This window comes from Pangasianodon hypophthalmus, chromosome 24 (genome assembly GCF_027358585.1).
Source record: "Pangasianodon hypophthalmus isolate fPanHyp1 chromosome 24, fPanHyp1.pri, whole genome shotgun sequence".
NCBI classification, from domain to species: Eukaryota; Metazoa; Chordata; class Actinopteri; order Siluriformes; family Pangasiidae; genus Pangasianodon; species Pangasianodon hypophthalmus.
This window is the reverse complement of record NC_069733.1, coordinates 1,113,127-1,131,851: the sequence shown is the minus strand read 5'-3', so window position 1 is coordinate 1,131,851 and position 18,725 is coordinate 1,113,127. Positions and strand designations below refer to the sequence as shown.

The following is an 18,725-nucleotide window of genomic DNA, read 5'->3' as shown; positions in this document are numbered from 1 at the left end:
CATATTTGAGTTTATTTGGATTTGTTCTGGTGTCGACATGGTAATAAATTTCATTTGGCCAGATCTTAAAAAGGTATTAAAAAGGTTTTGAAGCAGCAACCCTGAGAACAGCACAATCCCAGCACTCTCGGCTTCTGCAGGCTCTTGGGTGCAAAAGTTGGCACACCTTTAGATGTTTCACAAGTAACAAAAATGAGTAGTGTATGGAAAGATATTAACAATTTAAACAGAGTTCAAGATCTAGCATCTGGCTGTCTGCTAAATCCTCTGAAAAGTTTAATGATCAATAGTTGCCTTCGTAATCACCTCGAACCACTTTAGTCCCTACTTCTTCACAACTGGTGTAACTGGTGTTACTTTGCCAGATGTCCTGCACCACCTTCTACAAAATCAGGTCCGAAGACAGAGAACGTCAGGGCAAATCTTTTCACTTCCTTCCTTTTAAAATTTTTCTTCTGTGTACTTATGCTGTCTTATGTTTTAGAGTGTTGGCATGATGTAGATAATGGGGGATGCAAACTTTTGCACTGAACTGTATGTTTTGTATATATATATATATATATATATATATATATATATATATATATATATATATATATATATATAGTGAGTGGTAAAAGAAGATGGATGTGTGGAGTTTGAATGTGGAGTACGATGTGCAATGTTTTGTTTAGTAAAATTTTTTCAAATGGCCAGCACTGCAGGTGCTGTGTGTGTGTGTGTGTGTGTGTGTGTGTGTGTGTGCGTGCTTGTGTGTGTGTGAGAATACACTCCGCCTGCCCTCCGTAATCCCATTATGCAAATCCAAGAAAATCCGAAGAGACTTTTCACAAAACACTCCAGCGCTTCGAGGAGAAAACACACACACAATGTCTGCAGCTAGACAGACGCTTCAGATCTGAGAGGAGAGAGAGAGACAGCGGGAGAGAGAGACAGATAGAGAGAGAGGGAATGAAAGAGAATGAGAGTGAGACAGAGTAAGAAAGACAGACAGAGACATATAAGTACATCCAGGAGAAATATTTTATTTTAAAAATTCTTGCACTGGCTGAATTTCCTGAGAAATGTAAAATATAGTTTGTAGGAAAGCATTTTCCAGAACAAGTATACAGTTTATTGAAAATTTCTCAGTAGTACAAGTCTTTACAATATCTTTACCTTTCTGTTTGTGTGTGTGTGTGTGTGTGTGTGTGAGAGAGAGAGAGAACTTTGTCTAATGTACAGTGCAATGAAATGCTTTGCTAATAATTTATATTGATTAAATTACCATTAAACTGCAGCTTACTGCTAAGCTTCTCTGCTAGTTTGTTGAACTAGCGAGCTGATTAGCTGATTAGCACAGCAGGTAGTTAACAAGCTGATCAGCAAGTGGATGTGAGTGTACAGAGTGAGCCTAAACATCTTATTTTATATCTGAGAAACAACTGTTTAAGAAAGTCGACCCTGAGGTTGTTGAACCCTTTAAAACAGATAACCTAAAAATATTATTAAAGCTGTTTCAGTCGATCTGTACGAGAGTCATGCTGCAGTAATAAGACGAGTTTGGAGTCGAGTGTGTAGAAATGTTCTTCTGTATGTATCTGTATATGTGCAAAATGCCGTGTGCTTTCAATGAGTTATAGGCAAATTTACAATACAAGCAAATTAAAGTGTGTGTGTGTGTGTGTGTGTGAGAGAGAGAGAGAACTTTGGGTCATTTTTAAACCCTCAGGTTTGTGTGTATTTTTTTAATAAGTGTGTAATTTATGTGTAGCGCCGTGGTCACACTAAAAGAGATTACCACACAGCTGATAAACCCCGAGTGTAACCCTGTCAGAGGGAATCTGCCAATCAGAAACCGTTCGGATGATGATGTCACAGTTCTCACTTAGTGTTTCACTGACAGAATTATTAGCAGGTGGATGACTAGTGTGTATATACACACACACACACACATATAGAGAGAAAGAGGAAATAGCACTGGATGTATGATGCTCAGCCTGTCTGTATGGTTTGTGTTAAAATGAAGCTGTCTGTGTGTTTCACTGAAAAAACTCACAGTTTTAAAGCATGTTTCCATCAGATACCGTTCTCTTACGTATTCTGCCACATACACACAATGCTGATTAACATCTTCATGTGGCATTTAAATAACAATACAAACTGTTTGGGATTTAATGACACTAACGGTAAAGTACAATTTAGTGCTCTTTCTGAACATCTGCAGCAGCTGCATGACACATTTAGGACATTTGTTCTAATTGAATAGACGAAATCTCGAACCTTTGCTCCAGCATAATCTAGTAATAATCCATCTGTAATTTCACAGGCAGAATCTCTAGAATCTCTGCAGTGGCTCTTATGCACCGTTGATTAAAATTTCACAAACACAGAACCGCACAAAAACGCGTCAGAACAGGGATCCTGTGGGATCCAGCAAAAAAAAGTCATGGAAGCTTGCTGGACTGAAAAGAAAACCAAAGTCATTAACGTGGGATTTCATTTGTTTAAATTTCAGTAAACAGAACTAATTGAGTTTATTAAAAAGATATCAGAGTGATATTTTTCTACGAAACAGAAATACTAACTGTGAGAGTGGGGTTAAAAACCTCTACACAGGTGTGTTCATGTAATGTAGTGTTAATACTGGCAGGTGTAAATGAGAGAGTGTGTGTGTTCATCAGGGCGAATACAACACAGCTGTAAAATTCATAAGCCTCCACTCGTACTGCCGTCCTCCCCCTCCATCCCTCCATCCCTCCATCCCTCCCTCTCCCTCTCCGTCTATTCTCTCTTTTCTCTGAGAGCATGGCTGTGTCAGAGCTCAGAGACTCTGTGAAGCTCACAGTGAGAGGACACTTTAGCACTCTGTTTTTTCTGAGACAACACACTCCCAGGTAAGCTTCATGTGCTCTGAGTTTTAGTTGATTTCTAGTAAACTGCAACTATGAAAATTGAGTTTCTCTCATAGTTTTATTTATAGGGTATTTTTGCATACAATATTTGTAGAATTTGTATAAAAAGCAGTTATGTCAGTAGTAGAAATATTTAGTAGTATTGATTCAAGACTGCTGGACTTGGACTAGAATCTTTAAAACGATCTTCCATTTCTCTACTCCATAAGATCATAAAACAAGTCAGAGATGTCGAAACGTTTCAGAATGACCTGGAATGACCTCCTAAAAACCGTTATTTTTAATGTATGTTTAAGCTCTTTATCATGACAGCTAAATGAAGCAGTAGGTTTTCTCAGATGGATTAGATGTTTTTCAGCTTGTGCTATAATTTCACATAATCTAGATTTTCTGTTCTAATTTTACAGACAAAAATAGCAGAATGTCGATTATATTTTAAAGACAAAAATCTTGAGCTTCTGTTATCATTTTTACACGCAGATATTCAGAATCTCTCATAATGTTACAGTCAAAATTTGAGAACTTTTGTTACAATTTTACAAGCAAAATCGAGCTCCTGATGTAATAAAATGTAAAAGTTGCTATCTAGAAGCAGTAGCTCTTATTTCACAGACAAACTCTAGATCTTCTGTTGCAACGTTACAGAAAAAATCCTAGCTCTTTTTGTTACATCGCTGAGCAAAATCTGCAATCTTGTTTGCAATTTTACAGATTAAATCTAATTCTGCTTCTGTGATTTTATAAATGCTATCTAGAAGCAAAAATATCTGTTGTAATTTTACAGAATTCAGACACAATCTCTTTTTTTACACATGAAATCAAGCTTCTTTGTTGTAATTTCAGTGATAAACCCCTCCAGAAAAACACGAGACTAACCCCTCTCTCTCTCTCTCTCTCTCTCTCTCTCTCTCTCTCTCTCTCTCTCTCTCTCTCAGCGCCATCATGACGCGTAAGGTGATCAGTAACAGTCGCGAGCGCTGGCGTCAGCAGAGCGTTAACACGGCGTTTGCGGAACTCAGGAAGCTCATCCCGACTCATCCTCCTGAGAAGAAGCTGAGCAAGAACGAGATCCTGAGACTGGCCATGCGTTACATCACCTTCCTGCTCACGCTGCTGGAGAACCAGAGAGACGGAGTGACAGAACACTCGTCCTCCACCCTCATCACACTCATCACGGGGAACATGAGGAACCTGAGCTCACATACAGAAACACACTCGCCTGGATCCAGCAGTGACGGTGCAGAGACCTGGTAGAACCAACACCACAGTCTGGAGAACTTAAAGAACCTGCTGCAGCTGCACAAACTGTACGAAAAAACTGCACTGACTATATGAGCTCTAGAGTCTTTTGTATTAATTTCACAGACAGGATCCAGAACACTAGAACCTTTCTAATGTGTTTTTACAGAAAACTTACTTTACAGAAAATCTCACACCTCTGCAGTCACTCTATCAATCTAGAACCTCTGCAGGAGCTGCACGAACCATCCAGAACCATCTGTAATTCCAGACAGAACGGAGAAGCTTTGCTCCAGCATAATGCAGAGTTTTATAATGAACCATTTATAATGAACAGAACAGCCAAATGGAACCTGTGCTGTAAATTTACAGGCACAATCTAGCACCGCTGCGGTTCTGTAGAAAACCTGCAGCCTCTGCGTAAATACACACACAATCTAGAACCTCTGCGATATTTACAAAGAGAGAATCTAGGTCCTTTATTAGAACTGTAACCTCTACATGCTGAAACACATAGAACCTCACACACACACACACACACACACACACACACACACAAGAACCCTCCCCTCTCACACAGAACTTTACTATAAAGTTCAGTGAAGTATTAGACAGGATTTAGCAGATTTTTAAGGTTAGGTCTCTGACAGTGTTCTGAAAACGTTGTATTAATGTTGCAGCAGCGTTGTAGGAACGTTTAAAACATTTATAGAAATGCAAAATTCAGAAAACTTTTGAATCTACGCCGAGTTTAAATCTGTCCATGATCTCGTGCAACATTTAGAGTTTGTTATTTAGTATTTATGGTATTTATTTATTCTCACGATGGCATTGTTTAATAAAGAAAAAAATTCTTTGATGAATATTAATAGTTTTTCTTTTTAAATTTAAAGTATTTATTTGTATTTATTGTATTGTATTTGTTTTATATTTAAGACCATTATCAGTGAGTTCTGTCCTGATGACTCTGTAAGTTATTGTTAATTATTTTTTAATTATTTGTTAATTTATTGAACAGAAATAAAACTATTCAACATGCTCTTTGTTCAGCAGATACAAAACAGCAGCCAAAGATTGTTTATATTTCTGCGCAGTATCTCTGTTCAGAAGTTCTTGGCATCATTGGAATGTATTATTTATTTATTGGATCAGTGTAACTCTTTTCTTATTAAAATGTGCACAAAAACATTCTGAAAGTTACTGTGAGTCTATTACACACACGTTTATCGCCCGCTAAACAAATCAGTAACAATTTCTAAAACACAGTAATGCGTCTCATGTAGGAATAAAGCTGGAAAAATAAAAGGTTTGTAAAGAGGAACATGTGTGAAAACATTGCACTAAAAAATCTCAAATATTATATATTTATTTAAAGCAGTTATTTAACCTGAAAGCCCTCATAAAAGTGTGTGTGTGTGTGTGTGTGTGTGTGTTTAGCAGTGTTTATTGGCCCTGATGGTCATTTAAGAGGTGTGTGACCATAGTGATGACCCCTGTGATGGTCAACTGAGAGTCAGGTCTCCATGGCGATGGCCTTTGTGATGTCGTTTAGGAGGTGCGTGACCATGGCGATGAGCTCTGTGATGGCCGGAGTGTCCTGAGAGCAGAGAGAGAAAGCACAGCTTAACTTATCACCTAAAGGTCAGAGGTCACACTGAAGTCAAAACTGACCAAGTAGGCTTGTGTGTGTGTGTGTGTGTGTGAATAAGTAATTTATTTACTGTTGTAGTTTATGAAGATTCTTCTTGTTTAATACCAGTGAAAAAGTTTAGACGTCTGGATGTTTTTGTTGATGTTTTTGTTTAAATCCTTATGAAAGACAGTTTGATGTTTTGGTTCTCAATCAGCCATCAGCTTCACGCCACGTGGGAACGTTCTCCAGAGGAACCCAGCAGTCCAGGTTCCTCAGGAAGCTGCTGAGATGTGAAGAGGTCAAATCTTCACTGAGGCGACTCTGAACACTTTAAACCAGGAGAAACTGTAAGTTTGACTCGTTTAACACTTTTCTGACTACTGTATGTGTTATTTCATAGACTTAATGTCTTCACTATAATTATAACGTGAAAAATACAATAGCTACTACTTAAAAAAAAAAAAAACTTATTAGATATGACCAAACTTTAGGTAGTATGAATAAATCTAAATTAAATATAAAGCAAAAAAAATCTAAATGAAATGATTTTATCCACTGAATGAGTTTTTGTCTTTAGTTGAATATTACTAATTATTATCAGACATAATTATTTTATTTTAGCTTTATTACACAAACACATTTTAGCTCTTATCAGCTTTATTCTTTTACGCTGATGATGATGATGATGATGATGATGATGATGATTATTAGCTTGAATAGTTTATCTCCCAGTAATTTTGTCCATCCGTTGTTATTACATTAGTAATAATCAGACATTATTTTTTGCACTATTGATTAATAGGTGTAATGGTTCATAGTAATGAGTTCATAATAATTAGTGTAACAGTGATGAATTAGTGTAACTGTAATAATGTAATAAGTGGAGGTGTGAAAATAGTAATGTTAGTAAAACCTGTTCAGTCCACAGTGTCTCAGAGCAAACGCAGCATCCCGACTGCAGCTGATCCACAGCGTAAACACACACACACACATACACACACACACACACACACACACGGATAACACGACCTGCTGATCCAAAAGCCAGACACAGCGGCTGTGTTAGTGTCTAAAGCCTTGTGTAAACAGCAGAGTTAAACGCTCAGACCTGCTGTTTCCTTTCCTTTTTTCTGTGTGTGTGTGTGTGTGTGTGTGTGTGTGTGTCTGACATGTTGTGACAGTGTATGTCAGGATGATTATTAAAGAAAACTGAAACATTATGCTGAACTGTAGGTGCTGACCCACACCAGGAAGTGAAACCACTGTAGATAATAGAGAGTGTAAATCCTGCGTTTCTGGAATATTCTGCTGAGAAAATGAGAGAGTCAGTTCAGATCATAGGCATTAACACTTCCAGTGTCTTATAGCACTCTCTCTCTCTCTCTCTCTCTCTCTCTCTCTCTCTGTGTGTGTGTGTGTGTGTGTGTGTGTGTGCGTGTGTGTGTGTGCGCTCACCTCACATGAGTCTTAATGTGATGATAATAAAGAGCTCTGAGCATCTTTTCTTATCTGTCTCTCACACTCACACTAAATCTGATATCACAGAACACCAGATCCTCTCTCTCTCTCTCTCTCTCTCTCTCTCTCTCTCTCTCTCACACACACACACACACACATTTATGAGCTATCTTCCTGTCTGTCTCTCCTCTGTATGATTTCTCTCTCTCTCTCTCTCTCTCTCTCTCACACACACACACACACCCTTCTTCTTACATACACTTCATCCTTCCTTCCTTCCTTTTTTCTTTCTCAGACACACTCTGTCTGTCTCTCATGAGCAATATGTCTCCCTGCTCTTTATTCTAACATGCACATGCACTCACACACACACACACACACACACACGCACACACTTGCTCTCATTCATACTATCCTCTTCTCTAAAGCTCTAAAGCACTGTTCCTCTTTTTCCTACTCTCTCTCTCTCTCTCTCTCTCTCTCTCTCTCTGTGGAGTTGGATGAATGAGTGTGTGGTATTAGCCGATTAGCCTGATCTCTTTATCTGCCTCTGAAGCGAGTTCACACTCTGCATGTTAACATTTCTCCACTTTCTCTCTCTCTCCATCTGAATCTCTCTGTCTTTATCCCTGAAAAGGAATCGCACTGAGGTGGAGGGTGTGTGTGAGAGCCAGTGTTATCAGTGTGTGACAGGCTGGCCAGTGTGTGTGTGTGTGTGTGTGTGTGTGTGTGTGTGTGTGTGTGTGTGTGTGTGTATGGACAGGTGCAGTGTTAGCTGGAGGGAAGCCCATTGTTGGCGCTCTCCTCTTGGAGCACTCTTTCACACCACACACTCGCATTTTAATCAGATTAAGCAAATCTCTACTTCAGAAAGCATCATGCTGGAACTCTCAGAGAGAGAGAGAGAGACAGGGAGAGAGAGACAGAAAGAGTGCAGAAAGACAGAGAGAGAGACAGGGAGAGAGAGACAGACAGAGAGAGAGAGAGAGTGCAGAAAGACAGAGAGAGAGACAGGGAGAGAGAGACAGAAAGAGTGCAGAAAGACAGAGAGAGAGACAGTGAGAGAGAGAGACAGACAGAGAGAGAGAGAGAGTGCAGAAAGACAGAGAGAGAGACAGGGAGAGAGAGAGACAGACAGAGAGAGAGAGAGAGTGCAGAAAGACAGAGAGAGAGACAGGGAGACAGAGAGAGACAGACAGAGAGAGAGAGTGAAGAAAGACAGAGAGAGAGAGAGAGACAGGGAGAGAGAGAGAGTGCAGAAAGACAGAGAGAGAGAGAGAGACAGAGAGAGAGAGAGTGTGTGTGTGTTTGTGTGTGTAAGATGTGGAGGAGTTTGTTGGACAAATCCCTCAGAAGGTTGTTTACACACACACACACACACACACACACACACACACACACACACACAGTGTGTTCTCTCTTTACACAAAGCCTCAGTTACATCAATAATCTACAACACAGTGACGTATAAACGTACAAATATGGAAAAATGAGTCAGACAGCTGTAAGTAACACACACTGACCGGGAATTCAGGGCCGCGTCCCAAACCAACGTCTGCACACTAATCAGGTACTAGTGTACTAGTATACTATTCAGTAGGATAGAATGTGGTTTGGGACACAGCCTGAGTATTTACTCTGTAGATATAATGATCTGCTGTTTTATTCCTTTACAGAATCCTTCACAGTGTTTATCATTTGATTAACTCACTCAGTATAACACCTGACACCTACCTAACGTTAGCATGCTAGCGAAAACAGAGCAGCAAATGAAAAGACACAGATTCACAGAAGACACACACACCTTCAGAACAAGAAAAAGCTGAGAAAATCGTGTTAATCTCACTCTTTAGCACTGAGTCTGAAATGCATAAAATACAGAAAAACACACCCAAATCACCTGTCGCTAGATGACACTGCTGCTCTTTCACACACACACACACACACACACACACGTGTATAATGATTAATGAATGTGGTTTATACTTTTTGTTTTGTACACTAAAGGAGAGGTACAGAGAGTACGGAGAGACACCCTGCTCACATCAGTGTATTTTTACTGATTAAACTGTAACAGGATTCGTGTCATGGCAATAAAACCTCAGCTCTGTCACCTCACAGGCCAAAAGTCTGACTATTAAACCACCAGTTTAGACTTAAATATTCATTTTATGTAAGAGATGGTAGAAATAAAAGCACGCACATGACTATGGAATTTTTTATCCAGAAATGTGTACATAGTGTACCTTTAAAGCTGTGATCAAAAGTTAATTATGGTCCAATTACGTACATTAAATCTTTTCTAAGTGTACACTCTATGCACAATTCCATGTGAAGGATACAGTAGTAAAGGAAAGAGTCGTGACCATCATCAGACCCCTCGTCAGTTTAGGACACATGTATAAATAGAGTATTGTAATCATGCATCAAGAGCAGACGTCAATGTGTGTTTAGCAGAACGCTCACTCAATCTATCATAAACACAAACCAAATGTGTGGAGAAACGTTGTTATTAATTCCATTCTACATGGAATTTATGTAAATATACATCCTTCCTGTAAAGCACTTAGTAAACACTTTTAAAAAGGTGCAATATAAATGAAGTTTATTTATTTTAAGACTTGTACAGAAAAAGTTTGCAATGTTTCCTATATATTACAATGAAAATGATTATCTGACAAATGCTCAGAAAGCTGTGAGCACAGCTGGCTCTTCAAATGTAAACAGGTAAGAAGAGATGTACTTATGAAACATGAGAATATACATTAATGCTCATTTAAATTGAGATTATCAGTCATACACAGCAGGTTACTGATATGAAACACATAAGAAATGCATTCACTGTTGACAACATGAAATGCTTTTACATTATTTTCAATGATCCTCATAATAACTAACCTTTATTTGCTTTAAAGGTTCAACAAGTGCTGATGAGGAAGCTCTCTCTTGGCTGTAAAAAGGTCCATGGACCGTGGACTGTGTCCATCAATGTTCTCCAGGAACTGCTGCTTTAGGTTCTTGCCACTAATTCTGTTAAACTGTATGTAAAACTCTGGGGCGGAGACAAGGACAGGTCACACAATCACATCAGCTTTCACACACAAATGCTTTCCAGCCCAAGAAATAATTATATGTTGCTTTATCATGTTAAGAAAACCCAAAATAATAATTGTTTGATCTTGTATGAAGTTCTTTATTTCACTCTTTCTTCTTTGTTTGTTTTCTGCAGAAGAACTAACACAAGTACGAGTTTGGGATTGCGTACGGGTGAGTAAATGATGAGAGAACTCAGAACTCAGTTTTGGCTGAACAATCCCTTTAATACATTCGAAACAGGAAGAAGACTTTATCTGAGCTTCACAGAAGAGAGCACGCCGGCGCTCAAGCACATGACTGACTGCAGGTGCTGTCTAAACAATCTCTTTACGTCTAAGCGTGAAAGCCAAGTCCATCTGTTGTGTCAGAAGAGATGAACTGAATGTGTTCATCTTCATTTCATCTTCTTTATTTTTTTTAATTTCCCATTTTAAACTTGAGACTGTTTTTCCAGCCAGTATGAACCACTTCCCAGCAGACATGGATGCATATTTACCACCACAGCAGAGACCTGTGCATAGTCATCATTTGTAGGATAGGCTTTGAAGCTGAACATGGTTACTGATCATTTACCCAGGATTTCATGCTTTAGTTCTTTTGTCAGTTTGAGGTATGTGTGTCCTTGAGGTAGGCCAGGTTGCCCTGTCGCAGGCGGTATTCACAACAAATGTAAAGGAATAAGCCATTGCTTTTGCTTTTGCTGTGACGAGGTAGAAAGTATCTCTGTGTCAGCTGTGCTTGCAGTCATCCCGTGTTTCCTCTCAATCAAGTGATACAAGTTCAATTATACTGAAGCTCTGATATGTCTGTTAGGTTTGAGCTGCTACATACAAGGCAGCCCCTTTCACCGTTGCTCCTAACTGATCAATGAATAAAACAATCTGCTCCAGCTGAACAAGGTCCTTAACAAGTGCTTACGGGATTATTTCATAGCATACTCTTTCACTGTGCCAGCATTACAGAGAAGACCCAGTTGGATAGACCGTAATGCCGACCTATATTTCACAGGTATGTTCGCTAACACCCTGTACGCAGCACAAATGTTATGTTTACCTCTGGATGTTCTTGGATTGGCTATCTCAGATTCATCAGCACAGAGTCCAAGAGCAATTTGAAACTCGTCACGGTTGAGAAGGCTATTCTCTTGGAAGTAATGACCATCACTGTAAGAACTGTATGTACTGGGTTCACATTCTTGCACTGGTAGTGCTTTGTCCAAAAAGTCTGGCTTGTTGAGTATTTTCTGGAGTGGTACATATACGACATGTTTCTTTTCCCTAGCAAATCATGTATTCTACTGGCATAACCAAAGGAAATTCACATAACACACAGGAGTTTCTTCTTTTCATTGTTGAGAAGCATCCACTGGAGTCACAGCATTTTGAAAGAACATTGCTTCCTGAAACAGCATTTACCACCTCTGTAAGAAGGAACTCATCAACATCTGGATAGCACTTCCTCTGGACACTTGAAACAGCCTTGTTTGACAGTGGGAGAGGTAATGCATGCATCTGACTCAACTGCTGAATGACATCTTGAATAGAACTTGCTGGAATATGAAGAATGCTTTGCATCTCCAAAAAGTTGTATTTCAACTGATGTGTCAAATCAGAGTGAGTTAGATCATCAGAATCAGCTGATTCACCTTCATTATCCTCCATTTCAATCCCATCCACAGAAATCTGTTCTTGTGCTTCACTCTCATTCTCGTCACTTTGGCCAGAAACTATTTCTGGCTTCAGCATCCTCCAGTCCTGTTCACTATGTTTCTTACTTCTGTGTGAATTAAAAGTTGCAGAAACACTGCTCTGTTCTGTATCTTCTGATTTACATCTCATGCCTGAGTGTGTGAGAGAATTCACAGTGCTGATGGTTACATGTAAATGGTGCTAGTTCCCTAACCTGTCCAGCATGTTCTTCTGCATGAATCCTGCGTGAAAGGCAGTCATGGTGTAGAAGAAGTACAGGTTTTTGTACAAACGCCATGTTTAAAGCGATAATGTTTGAGAATTTCTCCTCTTTTCTCGAGGGTTAAAAATGCAATACTTACATTTCCACATATTCTTGTCTCATATCACCTGTAATATTAAAACAATTGAAAATATATATATTTAAAAAGTTAATGCCAAAAACATAATCATGAGGATATCTTTAAAATCTAACAATGTTATTCATACGCTAACAAAATACACCTAAACCAGCAAATAAAGCGCTCTGGCTTCACTTGGAAATTACAAACCTGCTGGAAGGTAGATAATAAGGGCGCTAATAAAGAGTTAGAGCTCTCAGGAACTTTGATGTACCGTTATTATTTATATGTTTCACCTTTAAAACATTTATTTAAAGTATTTATTTGCATCTTAACATTCAGTCTGTTTCGTTCCACCTGAGTGCAGCTGTCAGTCAGGACATCAGGGCGTGGCCACACCACACTTACTAACTTTACCTTCTTTTCTGTTCTGAACTCTGTGCTGTTCTGAGCCCTGTGTGAGTTAATGATCTCAGGCGGACGGTATTTAATCACACACACACACTCACACTCACACACACACACACACACTGAGGATGGGGCTGCTGAAGGTGTTCCCGGTGCTAAGGCTGTGCGCGTTTCTGGCAGGAGTGAACGGTGGAAGCGTGTTGGTTTGGCCCGCCGGCGCAAGTCACTTTCTGAACATGATCCCGGTGCTGGACGCGCTGATGGACCGGGGCCACCGGGTGACGGTGCTCGTGCCGAGCGCAGCGCTTCACCGGGACGTGCGCCAAGCCGCGCGCTTCGACCTGCTCTTCTTCAACGTGTCGGTGTCGGACTCGGAGCTGCGCCTCTTGCTGGAGGACTTCCTGCGCTTTTCCATCCACGACATGGAGCGCGCTAGTCTGCTGCACATGCACGCGGAGTTCTACCGGCTGTACTCCCGTAAGCAGGACCTGACCCTCTCGTACTGCGAGGGCACGCTCCGGTACCCGCCGCTCATGGAGCAGCTGAGGCGCGCGCGCTTCGACGCGGTCCTCGCGGACCCGGTGTACCCGTGCGGCGACCTGATGGCGCACGCGCTCGGCGTGCCGTTCGTCTACACGTTCCGCTTCTCCATCGCGCACACCGTGGAGCGCCTGTGCGGCGCGAGCGCAACGCCGCCGGCCTACGTGCCGGGAGCCATCAGCGGCTTCACCGACCGCATGAGCTTCACACAGCGCGTGCGCAACGTGCTCTTCTACTGGAGTCAGGACGCCATGGCCGTCAGCCTGTGGAGGAAGTACGACCAGTACTACAGCCAGTATCTAGGCGAGTCACGCAATACACGTTAGAGTTCAGACTTCTGATGGTATCTAACTTCTGCTCTTTCTCATAAGCGCCATATTACACCACTCCACTTTTCTGCAACCTGTACACTCAGCACTTACACCTGGTCCAGGTGAAGCTCCCAGTCTAGCCAGTTCCACATTCAATCATCAGAGGACCCAAATTTCATGTCTCCATATCTGGCTGTAAAACAGCTTTTGGTTGTTTGATTTTATATGATTTACAATATTTAGATTACGTCATACATGGGAGGGGCTGAGCAGGTTAAGTTGTGTGGGTTTATATGTGGCAGCAAAAATCCAGGGATATATGGAACATAAAAAAAACAAAAAAAAACACAAGCCTGATTTTCAGCGACAAAAATCTCACATCATAAAGGAATTGTTTGGTCGTGAGATGAGATCAGACAATGATCAGATCAGAGATCAGAGAATGTATTAGTGTGTATAATGTGTGTTATCTGTGGCCAGTTTAGTGCTGCTGTGAAAAAGACAGCTGACGACAAATGACTGTCAGTGTGAGAAATTAGTGATTAAAATCAGAGTGAGCGACGTTCTTCTAGAATCCACCGACAGAAGGACAGCAAACGCACAGCACAGTAGTGGCGATGCAGAAAGACTCGATATCTCCGGCTTACTTTGAAGAATGTTCGGGTTCATGCGAGCCCGTTTCTGCACGAGCTGATTTCCGATGACGGGAGCAGAACGTGGTGATTTTCTTTAATCGCAGATCTACCGTTAGAGGATCTTCATGGTGTAATCTGACACGGAGAACACACTTTACAGGTGCGAGGATGTGTGCGTATGACAGATTGGGGTTCTCTGTCTGATGGACTGATGCAGTGTTCTTCATGCTGCAGGTAAACCCACGAGTTACTGTGAGATGATGGGCCGAGCTGATATCTGGTTAATCAGAGCTTACTGGGACTTTGAGTTCCCACGACCTCTCCTACCAAACTTCATCTATGTTGGAGGACTGCACTGTACTCCTGCTGAACCTTTACCAAAGGTGCACACACACACACACACACACACACACACTGTGACGGAGCTATCCTCCATCACGGTATTAATACAGCTACTACTTTTGTGCAGTAATGAGTGTTACTACTTTAGAGTCTGTTCAGGACTGCGAATAATGTTCTTAATCTTAATAATAATCTCTTCCTTTTTCTTATTCTTCATGTACACACTGAGTAAAAGTCTCAAAACCCACCATGTGATAACAAAAGAACATCTGAGAAACCAAACACAATTGTATATCCACTGGGTAGGTCTTTCTTTATGTGTGTGTGTGTGTGTAGGATATGGAGGAGTTTGTACAGAGCTCTGGAGATGATGGTGTTGTGGTGTTCACTTTGGGAACGCTGATCACAAACCTCACCATGGAGAAGTCCAACATGATCGCCTCAGCTCTCGGACAGATCCCTCAGAAGGTTCACAACACACACACACACACACACACACCTGTGCATGGTAGTACAGCAGGTATCATTACCACCTCAGAACTCCAGGGCCCGTGTGGATCCTGAGCTCGGGGTAATGTCTGTGCGTGTTCTCCCTGGTTCTTTGTGGGTTTCATTCGCTCTCTCTCTCCAGTTTCCCAGAAACATTGGCACTGATGATGAATAAATGAATGATAACAGATGGTGGCTTGTGGTTATTAGCATGATTCAGGCTTTCAGACATCACTGTGAACATAAAACATCTCCCAACATGTGAGAATAAAAAATACACAATGAAAAAAGCCTAAGTTTAAAGATAGGTAATGTGCTGAAAGAAAGACAGTCACTACTCTAGCTCCATACCTGTGTTTTATACAGTTACAAGTGTGTTTCTTTTCATATTTACACACATGAACATGAAAACATAAAGCAGCATGTAGAATGCATGAGAGGCTCATTATTGAAATTACAGTAAAGCTCTGTGTTATTTCATTAACGTGATGATGTGATTTGATTGACAGGTGGTGTGGAGTTACCGAGGAGAGAAGCCAGACACTCTGGCTCCAAACACCAGGATTTATCGCTGGATTCCTCAAAACGATTTACTGGGTCAGTACTGCGCCTGTCGCACGTGTTATGCAGATACATTTTTTTCTTAGTGCTACACACCTGTTTATGGGCGTGTCTGCCTCTTGGCCAATCAGGTCATCCCAAAACCCGAGCGTTTGTCACCCATGGTGGCTCGAACAGCCTGTATCAGGCCATTTACCACGGCGTGCCCATGGTGGGGATCCCGCTGTTCGCCGATCAGCCGGACAACATGGTGCACGTGCAGGCTAAAGGCGTGGCCATCGTCCTGGACTTCAGCAGCATGCAGACGCAGGACCTGGTGGACGCTCTTACAGCCATCGTCTATCAACCAGAGTAACGGACCGAATATTTCTCACTTTATCATGGCGAGATCTTACCAGATATGTTCAACTTCACTAGTTTCAGTAATGAGGTTCAGTTTTCTGCGTATGAACTGCTGCCTCCTGTTCAGCAAAGCTCTTCTGTTTCCTGAAGTGTGTAAATTGCATCTTTCTTTCCTCTGCAGTAAGAAATGCTGAACGCCTCTCTTTAGCCGCTCTGTGTTTGCTGTGCAGGTACAAGGCGAGCGCCCGGCGTCTGTCCCAGATCCACCACGAGCGTCCCGTCAAACCTCTGGACGAGGCAGTGTTCTGGATCGAGTACGTGATGAGGAATAAAGGTGCTAAACACCTGCGTGTAGCTGCTCATCACCTCACCTGGTACCAGTACTACCTGCTGGATGTGCTGAGCTTCTTCATCCTCATACTCGCTCTAATCCTCTACATCTTTATCAAAATCTGCAGAGTCGGCCTCTGGCTCATCAAATCAACACTAAATCACAAAAGAAAGTTAGAGTGACGCTCCTCACGTGTCTGTCTGTGTGTGTCCTTTACCTCATTCACACGGTGACTCATTTACCGTGTTCGATTACAGTACACACAATCACACAATATTAAACACTGTTTAACACTTTAACATTTTATCACAATTATGCCTTTTTTTTCTTTTTGCATTCTCTTTTTCTGCATTTGTGTCCACTTCGTCATCCACGGTGTAGTAATATCACAAGCAAAATGTTTTTTGTTTTCTGAATTTTGAAGTAAATGTAAAGATGAATTTCAAATTCGAATGAAAAATATTTATAAATGTCTGGAATGAAACTGACTTTTTTTTTTTTTTTGGACTAAAGTCTATTGTATATGTTTTGTGCTTCTTTTTCTCTTTATTGCTACTCCTGTTCTTTTTATTATTCTTACCGTAAAGAAATAAAGCAAGACCATTGTTTTGCGTGAATATTTATCATTCCTGCTCCAGACACGTTTCAGGGTGTATGCCTGCCTCAGGCTGGTCTGTCTGAGGTGAGATGGATGATCTAACATGTCTGCTGTTTAACTAGTGTAAGCAGCTAGCTAAACAATGTGCAGCCTAAATAAACTAGATCTCAAATCCCCACTGCTGTGTTTCAGAGCTTCATTTGCAGGCTTTATTGTACACAAACATTTCCCTCAAGCATTGTAAAGGTCCAGCAATAAGTTCAAAAGTGTTTTTTTTTATCTGGCATCCAATAGGATGTGAGCATAGGATTTGATCACGTGATGTGGAAGCCTCTGATTGGCTGTGTGATTGTGTGGCTTTGATTAAGTGAAGTGCTTGTTTGGTGACAGTGCAGCAGCTCCACACTTCAGCTTTCATTTCCAAACCTCCAGAGAGCTCTGTGAGGAGCAGTGTGTGTCAGGAGGCATGGCCTGGACTAGATTTCCTCTTTTTACTCACTTTACCCTGAGTGTGGAAGAGCTGGAGGCTGGAACTGTTTAATGAACATCATGGAGGACTTTGCTGAAAGGAAAGTGGAGGCCATTTCATGAGTGAGTCACGTGACTGGCTTTGCTGTTAATTAGCTGATGGCTGCTGTGTCAGTGTTTCATACAGAGCTGTGATCATATACCTCGTGTAATATTTCACCCTGTACCACACTTCTCTCTCTCTCTCTCTCTCTCTCTCTCACTCACTCACATATTCACCCTATTCCTTACAAAGTGTGTGTGAGATACACGGCCAGGGGTTCATCTGGCTGTCACTTTAGTCTCTCTCGTTGTGTGTCTGTCTGTCTCTCTTTCTTTACTTTCTCTGTCTCTTTAGTCTCTCTCTCATTGTGTGTCTATCTCTCTTCTATCTCTCTTTAACTCTCTTTATCTCTAACTGCTACTTATCACATATTCACCCTATTCCTTACAAAGTGTGTGTGAGATACACAGCCAGGGGTTCATCTCTCTCTCTCTCTCTCTCTCTCTCTCTCTCTAACTGCTACTCATCACATATTCACCATATTCCTTACAAAGTGTGCATGATACATGGCCAGGTTCTCGTCTGTCTGTCTGTGTCTCTCTCTTTCCTTACTTTGTCTTTTTAGTCTCTCTAGTTGTCTGTCTGCCTATCTGTCTGTCTTTATCTCTCTTTATCTCTAACTGCTACTCATCACACATTCACCCTATTCCTTACAAAGTGTGTGTGAGATACACGGCCAGGGGTTCATCTCTCTCTCTGTCTCTCACCTCACTCATCACTGTGTTTGAACCTAGTGCATTACAACTTTCCATTCAGTTCTAATTTTCTTCCTCAAGAAATATGTTAATGTTCTGGTTTTTAAAAAGGTAATAAATGACTTCCTGATTTTGTAGAGATCTAAGATCTAAGAACGGCACATTATATTCAAGAGGATATATCTAACCTGATCACATGATCTTACAAGTTGCTAATTGACAGTTTAATTAAATCACTTTGCATAATTGGATTTATTGGGTTCTAACAGTGATGTCTTTAAGTTGTAAACAAAAGTGGAGCTTAAAGGTGAAGAGAGAGGAAGGAGAGGAAACTGAAGTTACTGAATGATGAGACACTTTTATTTTGGCACCTGGCACTTCTGGGCCCTTGTCTTCCAAATCAACAGAGCTTTAAACAGCAAATGCTAAATGATGGTTTGGTTCTTGTGAAGAAGTTAACACTGCAGTTTATATTTGATTGATTTGTCTTGTGGATTTGTGCTAGTCACTTCTTTTCCATATGCTAACTAAATTAGGTAGTGTGGTATTGCAG

The 18,725-nt window shown here is 41.0% G+C and overlaps 2 protein-coding genes across 4 annotated transcripts; both read left to right on the top strand.

Annotated features, from left to right (window-relative positions):
* The first annotated feature begins 2,657 nt into the window (after window positions 1–2,657).
* tal2 (T-cell acute lymphocytic leukemia 2) lies at window positions 2,658–5,304 on the top strand. Its single transcript, XM_026916212.3, has 2 exons — window positions 2,658–2,876; window positions 3,830–5,304. Exons 1-2 carry the CDS (start codon window positions 2,788–2,790, stop codon window positions 4,146–4,148), a joined length of 408 nt encoding a protein of 135 aa, XP_026772013.1. The 5' UTR covers window positions 2,658–2,787; the 3' UTR covers window positions 4,149–5,304.
* Window positions 5,305–10,376: 5,072 nt separating this feature from the next.
* Window positions 10,377–17,084, top strand: LOC113528030 (UDP-glucuronosyltransferase 2C1). 3 transcript variants are annotated; one of them, XM_026916266.3, is made up of 6 exons: window positions 10,377–10,491; window positions 14,478–14,626; window positions 14,922–15,053; window positions 15,584–15,671; window positions 15,767–15,986; window positions 16,208–17,084. In XM_026916266.3, exons 2-6 carry the CDS (start codon window positions 14,501–14,503, stop codon window positions 16,488–16,490), a joined length of 849 nt encoding a protein of 282 aa, XP_026772067.3. In that variant the 5' UTR covers window positions 10,377–10,491; window positions 14,478–14,500; the 3' UTR covers window positions 16,491–17,084. The 3 variants fall into 3 exon arrangements, with proteins under 3 accessions (XP_026772067.3, XP_026772065.3, XP_026772068.3); XM_026916264.3 differs by lacking the exon at window positions 10,377–10,491 and adding an exon at window positions 12,882–13,600; XM_026916267.3 differs by lacking the exon at window positions 10,377–10,491 and adding an exon at window positions 13,626–14,403.
* Window positions 17,085–18,725: the final 1,641 nt, after the last annotated feature.

Coding starts and splice junctions, on each gene's coding strand:
- tal2 (XM_026916212.3), top strand. CDS start 2,788: ATGGCTGTGTCAGAGCTCAGAGACTCTGTGAAGCTCACAGTGAGAGGA. Junction 2,877..3,829: donor CTGAGACAACACACTCCCAG/GTAAGCTTCATG, acceptor TCTCTCTCTCAG/CGCCATCATGACGCGTAAGG.
- LOC113528030 (XM_026916264.3), top strand. CDS start 12,886: ATGGGGCTGCTGAAGGTGTTCCCGGTGCTAAGGCTGTGCGCGTTTCTG. Junction 14,627..14,921: donor CTGCTGAACCTTTACCAAAG/GTGCACACACAC, acceptor GTGTGTGTGTAG/GATATGGAGGAGTTTGTACA. Junction 15,987..16,207: donor GCCATCGTCTATCAACCAGA/GTAACGGACCGA, acceptor TTTGCTGTGCAG/GTACAAGGCGAGCGCCCGGC.